Source organism: Drosophila takahashii, chromosome 2R, assembly GCF_030179915.1.
Source record: "Drosophila takahashii strain IR98-3 E-12201 chromosome 2R, DtakHiC1v2, whole genome shotgun sequence".
Taxonomy (NCBI): Eukaryota; Metazoa; Arthropoda; class Insecta; order Diptera; family Drosophilidae; genus Drosophila; species Drosophila takahashii.
Genome location: NC_091679.1, coordinates 12,976,486 through 12,996,890, shown reverse-complemented (window position 1 = coordinate 12,996,890; position 20,405 = coordinate 12,976,486). Strand labels below are relative to the sequence as shown.

General features: G+C 39.7%; 1 protein-coding gene across 1 annotated transcript; it reads right to left on the bottom strand.

Annotated features, from left to right (window-relative positions):
• Positions 1–17,327: 17,327 nt before the first annotated feature.
• Positions 17,328–18,821, bottom strand: LOC123002508 (uncharacterized). Its single transcript, XM_070211998.1, has one exon. It carries the CDS (start codon positions 18,819–18,821, stop codon positions 17,328–17,330), a length of 1,494 nt encoding a protein of 497 aa, XP_070068099.1.
• Positions 18,822–20,405: the final 1,584 nt, after the last annotated feature.

The following is a 20,405-nucleotide window of genomic DNA, read 5'->3' as shown; positions in this document are numbered from 1 at the left end:
AACAGAGTCAAAGGCTTTACTGAAATCTGTATATACAACGTCAGTCTGCATTTTATTGTTAAATCCATTTATTACAATTGATGACAATTCAAGGTTGGTGGTAGTCGATCTTCGCTTAACAAAACCGTGCTGACACGGTGATATTAGCGAGGAACATAAATGTTGCAAATGAGAAGTGATAATACGTTCAAAGGCTTTTGGAATAGCCGAAAATTTAGAAATACCTCTATAATTCTGGGCATCCGCCTTCGCACCCTTTTTGTGAAGTGGAATAATAAAAGAATCCTTCAAGATAGTTGGAAAAACTGATGATGAAATAGACAATTGAAAAAGTTTAAGAATAGGTTTGCAGATGGTTGATGCACAAAACTTAAGCACACACCCAGGAAGTCCATCAGGACCGGGAGAATAAGTTGGCGTTGTTGATGTTAAATCTCTTAGGAGAGAACTTTCGGTAATTATAGGGGAAAAAATACAATTTGCCCTATTTAAGGGATTACGGTAATTTGATTCTGACCATGAAGAAGAGCTATAAGTAGTTTGGAAAAAGTCAGAGAATAAATCAGCAATTTCAGAGTCAGTCGATGCCTCCATTGAGTTAAATCGAACCGATGAAGGCAAAGCTGATGACTTACGCTTTGCGTTGACAAAGTTATAAAACTGCTTCGGGTCATTTAAAAATTCAAATTTACAGCGATCTAAATACATAGAATAGCAATGACTGTTAAGAACGTTAAAATCGGATCGAGCCACCACATATTTCGAAAAATCGGATGGCCTACCCGATTTTTTATACTTTTTATAAGTGTTTGATTTAAGATTTTTAAGTCGTTGAAGCGCATTTGTAAACCAAGGGGGCCTGTTTGGCTTTGGAGGAAGCCTATCAGGAACGCATTCATTAAAAAAAGTGAAAACCGATCATTACACTGTCAAGTCGTGTTTTTCTACCGCTCCGCAAAAATCGCAAATTTCTTGGATATATCCGCAGTATCGTCGAACAAAATACTAATCAAAACAAATATAAAGCAAATACAAGCTAAAATTGGCATTTTACGTTTTGGTAAAACACATTAAAAACACTAAAAGCAAAAGTTAAAATTTAGTAACAATCACACAACTAAACGAAAATAGAAGCCTGCTAAAGAAAAACTCAAAAACAAAACAATAACAAGACACACTCAAACTTCTGTAAGGCAGAACACAAAGCAGAAAGCACAATTTGGCCTATCCACCACACACAAAAAAAACCAGAAGAAATACACTGCTACAAAATGTCGTTGACTTCCACTGCACCGCCGACGAAGCGCACCAGGAACAACGCTGGTACAGCTAGCGACCGAGTTTCTGACGTTCACTCACCACAACTGTTGGAGCTGCTTTAGGTCCGCTTCCAAGAGCAGATTGACCAAAGCGCGAACCATGTCCGGGATGCAGAACAGCGCATCCTCAGCAGCCTCATGGATCGCCTGGAGCTGATCTCTGGTGAGGTTAAACAGATGTTTGCTCGAGTCACTAATTTGGAACGCGACGTGGTCGATCTTCGAACTCAGGGAGATCGGCTGAGTGAGCGGGTTGAGCGGTTGGACCGGGAGGTAGCGGGCTGGCGAGAACTGGGTGCGCGAGTGGGAGGTCTAGAGGCAAAACAGGCAGCCCAAAACTTGCAAACAGTGCGTGTGAACTGCGAATCCACGGTGTTCCCTTTGAGGAGGGATAAAATGTACGAGCTCTCTACAACCAGCTATGCTATAACCTGCAACTGGCTCCTCCACCAAGGGTACGAGAAATTTTTCGAGCCCGAAAATCACAACAAACGCATGTCGATCCCGTGATCATTATGAAATTTGAAAACGTTCATGAAAAATTCACCCTTCTACGCAAAATTGGGTTATACCGCCGCGAGCATAAAAAACAACTAAGCTTGCATTTATTGGGTTTCAACTCTGATGCTGTAATTTATGTTAATGAGCAACTTTTAAAAGAGAACTACCGAATTTTCAAAGAAGCCATGCGGATGAAAAAACAAAAAGTTCTCTCAGCAGTGTTTACTCGGCGCGGCCTTGTACACGTCCGCTGCAATGAAAGAGAGGGCGTTCACTGCATCGAGCGCATCGAGGAGCTTTTGTCTCTTACACCCCAAAAAAAGTCTTCAGATCTCCCCCTCTCTTCAACCGCCTCTCCCACTGCCTCTTCAGCTGGACCTGATGGCGCTACAGGTGTTTCAAATAGTTTTCGCTCTTAAATTAGCAAACACAGCACTCTTAATTAAGATAGGTTTAGTATTAGTTTCTTATCTGAAAATCTACTTTTATTTTAATGTCATTCCTTTAAATATTGAGTTTGCGCCTCCAATAACATTTTATTTTTTCAATGCAGGATGAGACAGGTAGTTCCATAACTGGTGCCCTGATAAAAACTATTAGTAATTACCGAAAGGGTCTTAAAGTCGTTCACCTAAATGCACAAAGCTTACTTAATAAAATAGATGAGTTCAGATTCATTTTTTCCCAGTCAAATGTAGATGTGATATGTGTGTCCGAGACGTGGTTTTTGCCTGATTTATGTGATTTGTCAATTGTTTGTGATGGTTATGTGGTTTATCGTTCTGATCGTATTGGACGGGCCGGTGGTGTATATGTATGTATGTATATGTATATGTATATGTATATATGTCAATTCGAAATAAAAATGTAGTGTTAAATGTAAACAACCAAGTGAATATCCGATTGAATACATTTTTTTAGAAATTACAAATAGAGTATATGGGAAACTTCTTCTCGGCTGCATATACAGACCCAACCGTACCATCGACTATGAGCCAATACTCAGCGTTATCGCAGATATTTCGCAGTTGTACTCGGACGTCATACTATCAGGCGATTTTAATAGCAATCTGCTGAAAGAGAGCCATCTTTTGAATGGGTTTGAATCCCTTGGGCTGTATAGCGCCAATGAAACATTGCCTACACATTTCTCAAATACCTGTGATACACTTCTTGACTTATTTCTTGTTAATGACCGTACTAAAATTTTACTTTATGACCAGGTTTCTCTACCAGCTTTTTCCAGACATGATTTAATATTCTTGACCTATGACTTGACCTTCGACTATCAAACGACTTCTTTCAATTACAGAGACTATAAGAACATTAACCTAACAGGACTTCAGCTTGAATTTACAACTTGTGACTGGTCATCCATTTACCAAACTTCCAATGTTGATTGTCAATTGCATGTTTTAAATAGTAATGTCCAGTTCCTGTTTAACAAATGTGTGCCGTTAAGAACTAAAGTGATTAAGCCGATGCAAAATCCTTGGTTCAATAACGAAATTAAAAATCTAATCTATCAGCGAGATGTTGCCTACCGCAAATGGAAGCGCTACAAAACTGAGGACTTTAGAAACAATTACAATGAGGCTCGAGCAATTGTTAACAAAAAGATTCATTCTGCTAAATGCAGATTTTATAAATCCAAATTTGAAAATTGTTCTTCTGCTAAGCTCTGCTGGGCCGAAATTAACAAGTTAGGAATAGGAAAATGCACACAGAAGACTGAACCAAACGCTGATGTCGAAAAACTTAACCAAAAATTTTCTGAAATTGATGTACCTGAAGCGACATGCAATACGTACCTGAATACTATACCTATCTGTGATAATAGTTTTAGCTTCATGTGTGTCAATTCGAGTGATGTCCTTGCTAGTATTCTTAAGGTAAAATCCAATGCTGAAGGCCTCGATAACATAAGCCCTAAATTTATTAAATTGTTACTACCCATGCTGTTGTCCCACGTCACCCATATTTTTAATACGGCAATAACTACGTGTTCGTTCCCTACAGTATGGAAAAAAGCTAAGATTCTTCCAATTCCGAAACCAAATAACGACTTCAGACCCATATCAATACTTCCCTTCCTGTCAAAAGTTCTTGAAAACCTTATGTCCTCCCAAATACAAACTTTTTTGCACGACAATTCACTGTTACACGACAAACAGTCTGGTTTCCGAAGGAAAAGAAGCTGTATTAGTGCCATTACTGATATTGTGGAAGATGTCAGGCAGCAGCTTGACAAAAATTGTGTTACATTTTTGACTCTTCTTGATCACAGCAAAGCCTTTGATTCGGTGAATCACAACATACTGTGTGCAAAACTCCAAAATATTTTTAACTTTTCGAGCACAGCTGTCAAGCTTGTTCAATCCTACCTAACAGATCGAGTACAAGCTGTAGTCTCTGGGATCAATATCTCCACCTTTAGGCAACTTACAAGGGGAGTACCTCAAGGATCTGTGTTAGGGCCATTGTTGTTTTCTATTTATGTGAATGATTTACCGAGTGTCTTGTCTGAATGTGAAGTACACCTATACGCTGATGATGTCCAAATTTATGTTAGTAACCCTGTCAAGGATATAAATGTGTGTGCCAGTGTAAGTAACAAGATGTTATCCATAATTGAGGAGTGGGCTAACAATAACGGCTTGGGAATAAATCCAAAAAAAAAAAACAAAGTGTATCGTAATCAGTAAAAGGGTAATCGACACAAGTGTTCTCCCAAAATAATATATAAATAATACAGCTATTAGCTATGAAGATCATGTTGTAAATCTTGGCATAACCTTTAGCAAAACCTTATCATGGAGCAAGCATATAGCTAAAGCAACTGGTCGCACATACGGTTTGTTGCGTCAGCTTTCAGCATCAAAATCATTTGTACCAGAACAAATAAGATTATGAATCTCTAAAGCCATTCTTGTTCCCACTCTCTTCTATGCCATAGACATTTTTGGTCACTGTGATGTGCGTGATACGCGCACACTAGTAGTTGCCTTCAACGCAATTGTCCGTTATGTGTTTAATTTAAGACGATATGACCATGTATCACATTTAACTTATAAAATTCTTGACCTTAACTTGACCGACTGGATAGATTTTAGAACTTTGGTATACTTTCACAAGATTGTGAAGATTGGAGAACCGATATACCTATATCGGAAGCTATTTCCTGCTACATCCCAAAGAACAAATAATTACCTATGCCCTCGTACTTTAACGCTTTGTTCGAAGAGGCAGTTTTTTATTAATAGCATCCGTTTATGGAACAATCTTCCCCATCCATTCAAAACTATTAGGAGCGCAACTCAATTCTCAATTAAAATTAAAGAATTTATAAAATCACAATAAAAGTAGAAAAAAGTAATATTAGGTAAAAAATCATAAAAACGTAAAAAAGAAAAAAAAAAACAAATAAAATAATCAAAATAAAAATAAAAAGTATATAGTATATAAGAATTAAATTTTAAAAGTTCACAATAAAAGTAGAAATAAGTAATTTTAGGTAAAAAATCATAAAAACGTAAAAAAAAACAAATAAAATAATCAAAATAAAAAGTATATAGTATATAAGAATTAAATGTTAGTAGTTCGCTAATTTAATGATTTTGAAAATTGTTAGCTTTTAAGTATTATATAAAAATGTTATAAGCAATTTTGTCAAAGTGACTAGCGCAATAAAAATAAGCTTACGCTTGCAGCGCTAGGATATTATATCAATAAAAATTAAAAATTAAATTAGAACGCTATAGAACAGTTCAGTGGCACTTTCGATGTCCATACAGTTATAAAATGCTGTCCAATTATATTGAGAAATCATTAAGTTAAGTTTACTAAAGTCACATTTACGAAAGCTTCTCATTTTAGTTGGAGAGACTAAAGGAGAGAGGGTATCAAGGTAGGGTAGGCAAATTGTCAATTCCATAGTTGGATGGTATCGGTCTTCTGGTACCACAAGAGCGTCAATTCTAGATACCGTGACTTCAGACGGCTCTGAAGAAAACACAAGATCTAGTTGTCTATGTAATGAATTTCGTATAAAGCTAACTTGCTGTAACGATAATTCTAAAAGGCCATCCACAAAGTCATGGGCGGATAAAGGTAGAGCGACAAGTGAGTCAGTAGGAGGGGACCAAGAAATATCCAGGAGATTAAAATCACCCAAAACAATCAAAAGGGGTCTATTGGAAAGAAAGGATAGAATAGATTTAATAGCTGCTAGATGTTGCTCATAAATTATAAGGTCAGAGCCAGGTGGAATATAGGAACATGTAATAAAGATAGACAAGGATTGGAGGGTAACTTTCACACCAACAAATTCAATGTCACTAGGGACGTGAGAGTGAATTCTCTCAGAATTTAGGGTAGAAGTAACAGCAATTAGAACGCCGCCCCCCCTACGGGAAAGGCGATCAGTTCTGTAGGTATTAAAGTTATTTGCAAGAACTTCAGAGTCTGTTATCTCTGGTTTCAGCCAAGTTTCTGTAAAAGCTAAGATATCGTCCGTAAATGCCGAGGAGTCAGCATAAAGCTTGGGTAGCTTCATGTTAAGTCCTCTAACATTTTGGTAAGCCAATAATAAACTTTTCAGTTTTTTGGCACCGTGGAAGGCCTATTATTTGTTCTCGGTTTATTAGGAACAAATTCTTTTATAACCAGATCATCATTAATCCAGAAGCTTTCAGAAATCAGTTCTATAAACACATCAGGCGGAGCAAAAATTTTGAAAGACGATATCCTACGGGCGTATGAAAATCGAAATTTTTCAACCGCAATATCCTCGGATGGGAATTTTTCACGAATGAATTCCAAAACATCCTCAGATGTGGTATCAGGCGTAAATCTTGAAACAAATAGTTGCTTCCTATGTGGAACAACTGAGAGTTTCTTACGCCCCCCAGCAGCAGTCTGAACCTTACTCAGCTGAGAGCCAGAAGCGGCACCTACTGTACGTTTGGGTACAACTGAGAGATTTTTACGCCCCCCAGCAGCAGCCTGAACCTCATTCGGCTGAGCGACAGAAACGGCGCCCACTGTACCTATGGGTATGGTCGACACCGGATTGGTTGATTCCGCCGGATCTGGAGCCTGACTTTCAGGTACAGGGGCTACAGGGACAGAGACTACACCTGAACTAGCAGTATCCATTGGCACAGGTGGTTCACTTACCCCTGTGTCACCAGAAACTGCAGCAGCTACCAAGTTTGGATTTGAAGTGGATTCAACACTCGCCTTTACTGTCGTTGAGCTAGCTTTTTTGCGTTTGGGCGACTCGGTTAATAATTTTGTATTATTAAATTGTTGACATACGGAATTAAATCCATCATTGAGCTGTTTAAAAACTCGTGAAAGATTACATAGGCCGTCTCGAGTCTGCCTCATAAAGCTGCTCATCTCAACTGCCAAATCCTTGCAGGGCTCACATACCCACATGAGACCAATCCGCATTTCAATAAAGTCTTTAACTCTGCCAGTAAATCCTGCACATTTAGAATGCATCATTGCTTCGCAGAGCCAACAGTAAACAAAAAGGTCATTAGATGCAGTCCTACAATTTTTCTTAGTACAGATAAGAGTCATTATAAGAAAAATATGTTAGAGAATAAAGAGAATAAAATGAAAAGTATATAAAAGTATACAAAAATACCTCAAGTAAATTTGGCACTGGGATCAAATTCTAAAACCACAAAATCACAAAAACACAAAAAGTATAAGAGCGCGAGATCGCGAATTAAATCGAAAGAGAGCGCGAGAGAAAAGTCTTCTATCGACTGAGCGTGGCTTGTGGGGCACCAAAACAACTCAACGCACGAACAGTTAGATGTAAAGCAAGCAAGAGAGAGAGAGAGACTATGAGAATAGGTCTACAAGGAATTCGGCAGGTTCAGAGAGAGTGAAATTACAGTTATAATAGAGCGGCAGAGAGAGAGAGAGTAAGAGTAAGAGAGAGAATATAAGAGCCAATTTAGGGAGTGCAAATTACACTAACAAAGCCAAGATATTAAATAAATCAAATGGAAATGTTAAAATAACTATAACCACGTACCCGTAATCTGGGAGATCTATAAAAGTCACTAACACGATTGTTAGGCTAAACTTTGTTAGTAAATAAACACAAAATACTTGCGGAAATAACACAATATAAAACAAAAACTCAGAGCACAATGGTAAACACAACCGTTCACAAGCGACGGAATAATGAATTAAAAAAACGGTTTTATTAGTATAATAAGTCCAATAAAATATATCCTCATGAAATCGCTTTAAACCGAAATTAAAGAATACAATAAACAATAAATTCAGTGAATATTTAAAATTAGTTCCATTTAAGATTTAATTCTCTGAATTGTTTTTTCATCACAGAAATTTTGAAAATTTTGGGAGTTTCAACTTTGAACATGGACAATGGTTCACGATGGGGACTATTTTTTAGTAGTGCCGTGATGTATTGAGAGTAGGTCCTACCGAAAATAATAAAGGTTAGTCCAATTATATAGGCCACGTAATTCAAAATGTCGGCAAACATCGGTTTTTTGTATTCTTAGCTATACCGCGGAAGCTGTAGGTGATGGAAAATAATTTTGTATGTGACTTTTACTCAGGAGCAACCAAATATCATGGAATACTTGAAATGGTTCGTGGAAATTTCACAAAGTTTAATTTTGTGTTCCTGTGTTATTAGTTTAAATTAATAATAAACAAAAATGGTGTACTTTTTTACTGACATGTCTTCTTCTTCTTCACAGACGGCGTTTTACCAGGCAAAAATAGGACATTTTTCACGACAGTGGTGCCAACTTTTTGCAAAGCGGCCTGTCTTACTAATTTCTCAATAACTACAACTTTTTTTACCATGGAATTTTTACCAGAAATAAGTTTAATTTTTAACTACAATACTAAGTACCTTTGAATAAATAATTCGTTAACAGAACATCTCGATAACTAACTACGAAATTTTGACAAATTTGGTATTTTAAAGTTCTAGGTAATTTTTAGCACAGTCAGGTAGATGGTTTGCCGACGGATTTTTTTTAGCTAATTTTTTCGACAGGTTTTATAAAAAGCATATTTTTAAATAAAACCCGAAGTAAGTATAAAAATCGTAAAATTCATTAGAGTTGTCTTAAATAAAGTTATATTTTTTGGAAACATTTGTAAGTTGGGTAATTTTATCAAAACGTCCGGAAAAATACGGGGGATTTAGAAACCGTCAAAAATTAAAATCGGACCATTTGTTAAAAAGTTACGGCGGATCAAAGTTTTTATCTTCATCTCCTTGGCACTCCCTTTAGCTGAGTAGCGGGTATCTGATAGTCGGGGCACCCGACTATAGCGTTCTCTCTTGTTTATCGTTGAAATCAAACTAATTTTTAGTCCAAACATTTAAGAAAATAAAAAAAAACTTATATTTCTTAAAAAATATCAACACAGTTACTGATTTCCTGAAAAAAGGTCTTGATTTTACCGGAGATGCACCCAAATACAGCATTTGGAACCCCGTCTTTTTAAATTATTTTATTATAGTGAAAAAATGAACCTTAAGAAAATAGTGAATAACCATGAGATGCGGATATCGAACTGTTATTTGTTTTTACCTGATTTAACACATTATTTCATTAACACACCAATTAGGGAAACCAAACATCAGGACCCTGTGATACATAGTTTTTAAGACATTCCACCTAAAAGTGGCCTAAATTGGCTAAAAATTGCGTTTTTTTTTAAGCGAAAAATTTGTCAACTTTAAAGGGGCGTATGTTTTGAAAAAAAATCTGATGGTTATGGGGTTACATATTTAAAAAGAGGGAATTATGTGTCGAATGGTTTGGGTTACAACCTTCTAGGACAAAATCGAGATTTTGATTTATAGCACGTTTTTTGGCCCTAGGCGCCACTGTGCGTCGTTGGTCATAGACGGCCAGTATGATAGCATGATGCGCCTTATAAACCAAATTAGATTGTAGATCTGTAGAGACCCAAAGTTTCTAAGCTCTGTCGTCTTTTATGGCATCACTTGATGTGAAGCCCATTCGTTTATAATTGCAACCTCATCCTCATCTATATAGTGCATCGGGAACCACATTGAGGGATCCCTTGCGATGCTCTATAGTGAGGTCAAAAGCCTGTAACTTTAAACTCCATCTTGCTAATCTTCCGGATATCCTTTTGGCTCATTAGCCATTTTAAGCTATCATGATCGGTAATTACAGTGAAGCACATTCCTTCTACATATGCACAAAATTTGCTAAATTTGAATGCATAGAATTCAAGCTCAGTAATGCTGAAGTTGGTCTGTGCTTTGTTCACTTTGGCAGACGTTTATGCTATGGGGTGTTCACTGCATGCGACGCCTACTTGAAACAATACTCCCCCTACTCCTGTCCTTGAAGCATCACACTGGATAATAAATGATTTTTTGAAGTCCGGTGTACCATGCCTTCTTTCAAAGCCTCAAAAGCCTTTACTTCCTCTTCATGCATCTCAAATTTATTAAGACGTTCCTTCTTCAGACAGTCATGAAAAGGTGCTGAAATTATTGCATAATTTTGTATAAAGTGTCGGTCCTGTCATGCCCAAAAACCCGCTCATCTGCTTTGCAGATTGTGGCTTAGGAAATTCTTGTATCGCCCGAATTTTTATATCGTCCGTTTTGATGCACCCGCCACCTACAACATAGCCTAAAATCTTACTTTTTTCTTGTTGTAGACCGGTGCTAACCTGTCGTAACATTGCAAGGTGTTTTTTGAATGTAAGTGAACACACCAAAAGATCATCCAAATACACGAATAGGGGAGATGTTTGTAGGTTTGTAGGCCTCAGTCCGACAAAGGTCGCATTCTGCCCAGTACATTTCTTTGATGTACTTGCAAATGTGATCGTTCAAAGAGTCTTTTGGTTTTCATTATTAGTTGGTCTAAGGTTTTAAAAAATGGACGGGAAATTAGTTAAAACGAACTAAAATTGAATAAAATTGAAAAAATAAAATTTCTGAGTACTTTTGGTGTGAGTTTTATTGACTTTTAAAAGTGTCCCAACTTACAGACCACTTTTTAAGAATGTCGTTTTTTTTACACTTTTAAAAAAAAAAATATTTTTTAGTTTTCCCTAAGGAAAAAACATATTTTTTATTGTATTTTCTTCCAAGTTAATAGACCAGTTCCTAATGCGTGATGTTTCAGAGGTGAATGTCGAAATGGCACATCAAAAACAAAAGGTTCTCGTCTCTTGTAGGCAACATGCAACTCCTCTTGTTGCATTGGCGTAAGCCTGTGTGGTGTGTAAGCGGTCTCGGGCCTCGGAGTTCCTTCATCCAGATCGATTTCGGATACTAAAACCGAATTATTTATCTCATTTCATCGCTTTCCTATGACTGGTAAGCCGAAAGCGAACCAGAAGTCAATACCAAAGTAGAATCTTTGGTTTAACCCAGGCACGATCAGAAATTCGAGATCCTTAACTTCGCCTTCCCATTCCACCGGTAGAATGATAGTTCCTTTGACTTGACTTGACTTTCTTAACCGCTGGTGGTGCGAACATTTTGCCCGACCATTTTTGATAACCTCTTAGTTCGATTATGTAAGAAGGCTTCGGCCCCCTTTTCCGATGGGGCTACTAGGGCTGCTATTTCTTCTCTGTCTACTTTTGTCTGGGCAAAAAGCCGGTTGTTATTACGCTTATGTACTACGGTATCTATGACCTTTTGTTGAAGCCGATGACCATCAGCTCGCCGTCCGTATAATCTTTGTATTTTCTAGTGGTCTCGGGCAGCATTATCTAGTTCTTCTGCGCCTTTAAGAGTGCGTTCCCTGATTTGGTAGTACTCCCGTTCTTTTCGAGGAAAGCTTTTATCTGGGGAGATTTGTTTTGGAGTAGGTGTGTTTATTGTTTCGGGGTTGATTTCGTCTGCCTGGTTACCACGTTGTTCGCCGGCAGACTCGTTTGTAAACACGCCGGAGCATATGTGGTTACAGAATCTCTTAAACCACATGCTCTGCAGGTGGTTTCGTGGAAATTGGGACCGCATTTCGGCTCAACAGTCGGATGTTTGAGATAATAGTCCTCTTCTTTATGGTATTTAAGGCAAGAAAGTAAATGGAGTGGAGGCTTGAGTGGCTTGTATGCCGTTGGCTTCTCACCTGGTATTCTGGTCTTCAGTTTTGCCAGTGCCAGATCTGGTTCATCATCGTATTCAATGTATCCCCCAATTTCATCCACATGCCTTTACCGTGGCTGATTACCTTTTAACAATCTTTCTGCCTCGGCTCCTTGCCTTTTTCAATTCTGCTATTGATTTTGTAGGTTTTATTAAAAGGAAAGGTCCCATGATGGCATTGCAACTCCCTTTCAAGATCTTCACTAGATGTTGTTGTGCATTGCTGCCAGGTAGTCCGCAAGTGGTTCGTTGGCTCCCTGGCGATGCACTACCAACTCCTTGATTGTAACGAGGTCACTGCCACATGTGGAGACCGCTCTGCGCATTTCCTGGGTCAGTCCATAATAGTCAAAGTCGTATTCATGCATCTTATCCTCAATTAGTTGCCAATACCACTTTGCAGCAGCGCCTGTCAGTAGGCAATGGAATTCTCGGAATACTTGTTCGCGTGAGATTTCGTACATCTCTACGCGGAACAAAAACTTTTTACGGTAATTTCCTTGCTTGATCCATCAATCTTAAGGCACCATTTACCTAGGCGTACTATTCGATTGTTCCGGTTGTAGTCATTTCCTTCCCCAGTCCTTGCATCGTGTTCCGTCCATGAGCTTGGTACAGCTGGTGGTGGAACACCATTTTCGCCTAGCGAATGCCTCATTTGGCGTATTTGTGGTTGTGCTATTGGTGACGGGGTTTGCTGAGTTCGCCAGAATATATATATTTATATATATATATATATATTAGCGGACTCACCCCCGAAATTCGCAAAAAAATTATCCTCGATGGACCGCGATTTCTTAAGAATTTACGTGCAAAAAGAACTTGGCGGTCGGACATGGTTCTCTTGCAATTGAATTTCGAAGTTCCCGGGTTTGCTATATAAAACAAGTATGCTTTTCTAACGTTTGCTATAAAAATCATATATGTACCCTTTTCGTTTTTGTCAAAATAAAACTAATTTAAAATTCCAAACATCTGAGTAAAATACAACCGCGTAAAAATGATCCTCAATGGACAGCGATTTTTTAAGAACTCTCATAGCCATGGATGACCACATGTGTATTTATACCCGTTACTCGTAAAGTAAAAGGGTATATTGTCTTCGTGCAAAAGTATGTAACAGCTAGAAGGAAGCGTTTCCGACCCCATAAAGTATATATATTCTTGATCAGGGTCACTAGCCAAGTCGATTTAGCCATGTCCGTCTGTCCGTCTGTCCGTCTGTCCGTCTCTCCGTCTGTCCGTCTGTCCGTCTGTATGAACGCTGAGATCTCGGAAACTACAAAAGCTAGAAGGTTGAGATTTCCCACACATATTCTTTGGCTTCCTACGCAGCGCAAGTTTATTTTAGCCGAACGCCACGCCCCCTCTAGCGCCCACAATCGCCCACTTACGATTTTAAAATGGGTCCTGCGCCCACATCTTTAAAGATTTCCAAAAAGTATAAATGCAATTTTGTTGTGTATATTTATACCTATCGAAATGTAGAAGACATTTTTCAAATCGGACCATTCATTAAAAAGTTATACGCAATCAAAATTTATATATCTATCTCCCTCGCACTGAGTTACGATTTTAGTCGGGACACCAACCCGAGTACAGCGTTCGCTTTAGCTGAGTGACGGGTATTAAATAGTCGGGACACCAACCCGACTATAGCGTTCTCTCTTGGCTCATTCCACGTGAAACGTGACAGGCCAATTTGGGTCAAATCTCAGAATCAATCGAAACTTTTTTTTCGATAGAGGATTGAAATATAAGGATCGGTTTTTATTTTTTTTTTTTTTACTCTTACCGTTTATTTAAAAAAAATAATTTTCTAATTAAGCTCCGATTTTTCAGTTATGCATCATTTGAGACTCGTTTGAGTTATTTCAATATTTGGTATGCAACTTAGTGGGATATGTTCATGTCTTTCAGAAAAATAATTTAAAAAATTTTTAATTTTAAAATTAAGTATTTTTTAAGAGAATTTAAATTTAAAATAATTCTGTACGCCGGAATACACGCGGTTTCCGAATAAAAAAATTATCCTCATATTGCTTCATCAATTCTTCATGAAGTGGTAAAATAAAATTTTTGTATTTGCAAGACCTACTAGTAAAGACAACGATTTTAGTTTAGCAACTTTGCATCAAGCAACAACAGCGCAACGTGTAAGAAGAGAACAGCAATACGAACACGGGAGAGCAGCAATAGTGCTTTCCCTTTCTTACACGTTGCGCTGTTGTTGCATGATGCAAAGTTGCTAAACTAAAATCGTTGTCTTTACTAGTAGGTCTTGCAAATACAAAAATTTTATTTTACCACTTCGTGAAGAATTGATGAAGCAATATGAGGATAATTTTTTTATTCGGAAACCGCGTGTATTCCGGCGTACAGAATTATTTTAAATTTAAATTCTCTTAAAAAATACTTAATTTTAAAATTAAAAATTTTTTAAATTATTTTTCTGAAAGACATGAACATATCCCACAAAGTTGCATACCAAATATTGAAATAACTCAAACGAGTCTCAAGTGATGCATAACTGAAAAATCGGAGCTTAATTAGAAAATTATTTTTTTAAAATAAACGGTAAGAGCTAAAAAAAAAAAAATAAAAACCGATCCTTATATTTCAATCCTTTATCGAAAAAAAAAGTTTCGATTGATTCTGAGATTTGACCCAAATTGGCCTGTCACGTTTCACGTGGAATGAGCCTCTTGTTTTATTATGATAATCAGAAGAAATCGCGGTCCAAGGAGGATTATATATTTTAACCTTTCTTTAAATTTGTTTGTTGAATTTTGTTGGGCGACACAACAACACTTATTCAGCTAAAACTACTTGTTTACTGAACGAGAGAAACTGCGGCGCAGTTCTAAATTTTTTTTATAGGAACTCATTTAAACAATATATTCATTTTATAGGAACTCATTAAAACGTAAAAACTTTGATTTAAAATATTAGAGCTTCATCTGAGCTTCATCCCAGTGACTGTCTCTTTCAATTCATGATTTTGCTTTATCAGAGCAGCCATCATCCGTTCTAGTCTTAAAGAGCCCCCGTCCTGGCCCCCGTAATTGTCACTTTTTACTTTACTTGACATATGTAACGAAAATATAGTATACATTAGCGCCTAAAATCACACTTCTTTTCGCGAGTTGTATGTACACACGAGAAAGGTTTTATATAATTTAATTATAATATAATATATATATATATATATTATAAATATATCTAATTATTTTTGAATAGAATATTATCGCACGGATATATGTTGTACACAAATTAATCAAACACACTATAAAAATTATTTCAGGGGTCAAGAAACTGCCCAATATTTAAGCCCAAAAATAAATTCAAAAAGTGCAAGTTGAACTTCTGCGCACGTTCTTTCATTCAGCTAACAAGCCCTTGTTCTTTCTTCTAAGGAGCCCTTTGGCTGCGGTTCGCTCGTGGAACGGCCTTCACCTACAAGAACCTGCTGCTGTCTGACCGATACATTCGGGGTCCACAACAGTTTCCCTTTTTCTCTGGACTCGAGCCTCACAAGAGTACCTAGCTTGGCCTAGTACATCCGGCAGCGTTGGCCAGAGAAACTAAAATTGTCCACCCGCCCAAGTAGTTGTGGCTACCATACGGACTCGAGCCTCACAAGAGTACCTAGATTGGCCTAGTACATCCCGCAGCGTCGGCCAGAGAAACTAAAATCGTCCACCCGCCCAAGTAGCTGTGGCTACCATACGGACTCGAGCCTCACCAGAGTACCTAGCTTGGCCTAGTACATCCGGCAGCGTCGTATGATTTCCGTCAGTCCCCATCCCCCCATTCAGTCCTGGATCAACAAACGACTGATGTAACCGCACATCTCCAGATCGGAAATAACACACTATATAAATCTAATAATAATAATAAAACCCGCTTTAGGGCTAGTACTCAACCCAACAAAAAGTCATATGAATTTTTTTTGTTTAGGACGACTTTTTGTTGGGTTGAGTACTAGCTCTTAGCTGTGAGTACGTCATCATATCGTCGTCGTCATACCGTTCTTTCTGGACTCGAGCCACACAAGAGTACCTGGCTTGGCCTAATACATCCGGCAGCGTCGGCCAGAAAGAACAACTACTGTTTTTACGTTAGTTAAAAAGTTTGTCAGAACTTATTTAGGTAGTATCATCAAAAGTATCAAGTATTTCACGAAAACTAATTGTTCGATTGTGACGCCGTGCCGAAGTTAATATACACGGCTGTCATAGTAAGAGGGGCTCTTGGGATTAGTTAAAATGACTGAAGTTCAAATATAACAATTCAATCTTTAATTCATTAGGTTATAACGGTTACACTTCACTTTGGTTCATGATTTTACTTTAATATTTAGTATTTAATATTTCGCAATGGAAAAGACAAGAATGCTGTTGGTCTGGTCGCTGAAGCTCGTGTTCCTCCTCTCTCTCCTCCTTCTCGTACTGTAGAGTTGCCAGATGTCTTGACCTTCGTGGTCAGTTGGCAGGGCTATCAGCTGTGTGGATAAACTATGTACCGTGGGACTGAACATGCCGCCCGCCAATGCGAAATCCGCATGATACTTTTGGTTCAGGCTTCTGGATCTAGAGTTCCTTTGGATTCGTAGGTGCTAAGAGAAAGAAAAATTACATACGGATGCAATTGACTACCAAGAGAGAACAAGTGGTTTGTGTTAGCATGAGATTGGGAGGCGACATAATTTGGAGATGGAGCGCGTCTGATTGCCTGATTTGGTTTTTACCGTTACGACTCGAACGAGGGAATCCTCTCCAGGATGTAGACTGGTGATTCTACCGAGCGTCCATTGTGATGGAGGCAGTTGATCGTCTTTGATAAGTACTAATTCGTTGATCTCTAAATTGTCCTTTTCCTGACACCATTTTGGGCAAGTTTGAAGATGGGACAGCCAATCTCGGCTCCATTGTGTCCAAAACTGACGGATCAAATTTTGATGAGATAGAAATTGTTCACGGAACGACGCGTTTTGTGGGCGACAATGGGCAGGTGCGAGCAGTGTGTCGCCGATGAGAAAATGTGCCGGTGTAAGAGCTTCTAAGTCGTCTGGATCGGAGGTAAGCGGGCACAGTGGGCGAGAGTTTAGGCAAGCTTCAATCCTGATGAGCACCGTTGCGAGTTCCTCATAAGTTTGCTTGTGATTGCCGACGATCCTCTTTAGGTGATGCTTGACGGACTTGACACTGGCCTCCCAAAGGCCTCCGAAATTGGGGAAGTATGGTGGAGTGAAATGCCATGTCGGGCAGGTAGCTTGGTCGCGATCAGCTTGTTGTGCGTTTGTTAATAACTTATTGGCGCCAACGAAATTTGTTCCGTTGTCGCTATACATGTGTTGGACTGGTCCTCGGCGACCAGTAAAACGATAAAATGCGAGTAGGAAGTGTTCCGATGAGAGTCCGGTAACTGCTTCCAGGTGGACCGCCTTCGTAGCCAGGCAGACGAAAATCGCGATGTATCCCTTTGATTTCGATTGCCCCGGTATAATCAACGCCGGTCGCAATGAATGGGCGGTTCGGTGGGTTGACCCTGTGTATCGGCAGGTCACCCATTAATTGACTTCCTATGTGAGGTGACACGCGAAAGCACGTAATGCATTTCCGTAGTATGGTCCGGACGGCCTTTCTTCCATTTGGAATCCAGAATTTGTACATTGTGTGGGCCAGAGTGAGACTAGCGCCACCATGCAGGGTAGCCTGATGTGAGTTCTGAATTACCAATTCTGTAAAGAAATGAAGCTGCGGTAAGATGATTGGATGCTTGCGATCAAAAGGAAGACTAGAATGCTTGAGACGACCGCGAACGCGCAAGATGCCGTCGTCAAGAAAGGGAGTAAGATTTCTTAAGATGCTTTTGGAGGGCAAATGATTTTTTGTGAGGATCCCGTGGATGTCGAATTGAAAGGTTTCGGCTTGTACGATTTTTACAACGCAGCGAAGTGCGTTATCAAGTTCCACCGTCGACAGCTGATTGTAATATCTGGTTTTCTTCGATTGAGCGTTGTGACAAAAGCGCAGTATGTATGCGATGACTCGGACGAGTTTGGTGTACGTCGAAAAACGATCAATGATATTACAGTCTACCTGGGTCGGGTGCGAATGGACTCGTATGGATTTTGCTTCTAGGGACTGCTCATCAAACTTTGTATTTGGTACTTCTGTGTCAGGCCACTCACTGGGGAGTTGACTTAACCATGATGGTCCGCGCCACCAGAGGTCGAAGGTGGAGATTTCTGATGGGGAGAGTCCTCTCGTAGCGCTGTCTGCTGGATTATCCGTTGTGGGAACATGTCTCCATTGGTGTGGATCGCTGTGGTCCAAAATGTAGGCAACACGATTGGCGACGAACGTCTTCCATCTGGTGACATCTCCTTTGATCCAGTGGAGAACGATTGTGGCGTCCGTCCAGTATGTCACTGTGATTTTAGCGTTTTTCCAACGATTGGTCGCTATTACCCACTTGATTAGTTTAGTTGCCAGTACAGCGCCACATAATTCGGTCCTCGGGATAGTGAGCGGTTTCGTTGGAGAAACTTTGGATTTTGCAGTGAGGAGAGTGGTGCAAAATGATGAATCCGGTTGGGGTATGCGTATGTAAACCGCAGCTGCGTATGCGTGAGTGGACCAGTCGCAGAAAGCGTGTAACTGGATATCCTGACTAAAATCTGGCGTATACCGTAGGCTGCGAGGTATTCGGATTTTGCTGATGTCCTCCAGATTGACACGAAACCTTTTCCATTTGGTAGCGATGGAAGCGGGCACTGCGTCGTCCCATCCTAATAAGTGCGTGTGTTCGTTTTCAGAATATAGATGTGCCATTGTGACTTCTTTTAGAATTAATTTGGCTGAAATGAGAATAGGAGCGATTAGTCCTAAGGGGTCAAAGAGCCTGGCGATGATTGAAAGAATTTCTCTTTTCGTTGAACCTGTGGGAAGGCTCGCTTGCAGTTTGTAGGTGAAACAGTCTTGGTTAGGTAACCAATGCATGCCTGAGGTTTTGACTGTATCAGAGCTGTCCCAGCTTCGTGAAGTTTGATTGCATCTGTTTGATGGAGGAATGTTGTCCAGGATCATTGTGTCGTTGCTAGACCATTTTCTCAATTCCATATTGGCGGATTTTAGAGCGTTCTGGGTTTGTAAGCTCTTGTTTTGTGCTGCTGAGATAGTGTGATCACCGGAAAGAATATCGTCGACGTAAATTTCGTGTTGTAATACCTCTTCTGCCAGTGGATGATTTTCGCGCTCATCTTCTGCAATTTGACGAATTACTCTGATGGCGGTAAATGGTGCCGAAGCGGTACCGAACGTTACAGTTGATAGACAATATTGCTTGATGTTTCCATCCGCCGCCCGCCATAAAATACGCTGATACTGTGTGTCGTCTGGATGTACGTCGGCAGTGAACACGTATCGGTACTGTCTCCAATACGCTGAAGACTGTCTTCTTTATAGACAGCGTGATGAGGCAGAACGCAGGATTCTATCCGACAGGATTTTGTGGAGGTAACAACTGTTGCTTTCTCACTTGAGATCGCTGGTGTAATTTGTCCCAATTCAAAATACTCTTCTATTCCCTCTTTGTAGCGAATCCATTTGTCCGGATCCCGTTGATAACGCCGTTCTAGTTGAAGGAATCTGTTTAATGCGACTTGATGCGATTTTCCAAGGGTCCGGTGATGAGATCTATGCGCTTTGAGCGATAGTATTGAGGATCCGCGAGTTGGAGTCCATTGATGTGTTTCCAGTTTTGAGGCGAAAACGATTGGTTGGGTAAATGTGAGGTTAGCGAGTTCAAAACGTACGCAGAGTCGACATTTAGGTTGAACGTTGGGTTTAGCGACGTTCGGATGCAGCAGCTTGCTGTAAAGTTGCACCGTTTTCCTGGAGTTTGGCCGACACCGGCGATGGAAGCGCGAATTCTGCATCGTGAAAGTTGGAGAGCTTGGACTGCATGCTCTGAGATTATTGTAGCTTCCGACCCCTGGTCGATGAGGGCAGTTATGGTTGCTTGAGCGCCGCTCTGGGGGTGGCAGACAATAATCCGTGCGGTAGCTAACAAGATATTCTGTCGCGTTGCATGGGAGGCTGTGGAAGAATAACATTGTAGGTTTGGGTTAGCAGGGGGGCTAACTGGTACGGTGTTGTTGTTCATAATCGAAGCGATATGTGGTTGACGGGATGGTACGGTCGTGGAGTAGGGTTGGGGTGCTTGAGTGATGCTTGGCGCCGCTGCCGGATGTAGTAAAGAATGGTGGCGGTGTCCACAGTGGTAGCAATTCTTTATACTTGGACAGCGGGCAAGCATGTGCGATTTGCTCAAGCAGTTGAGGCATAGGTTTGACTTACTCACGACCTCCTTACGTTGGTAGCAATCCATGCTTAGGAATCGCTGACATCGACGAA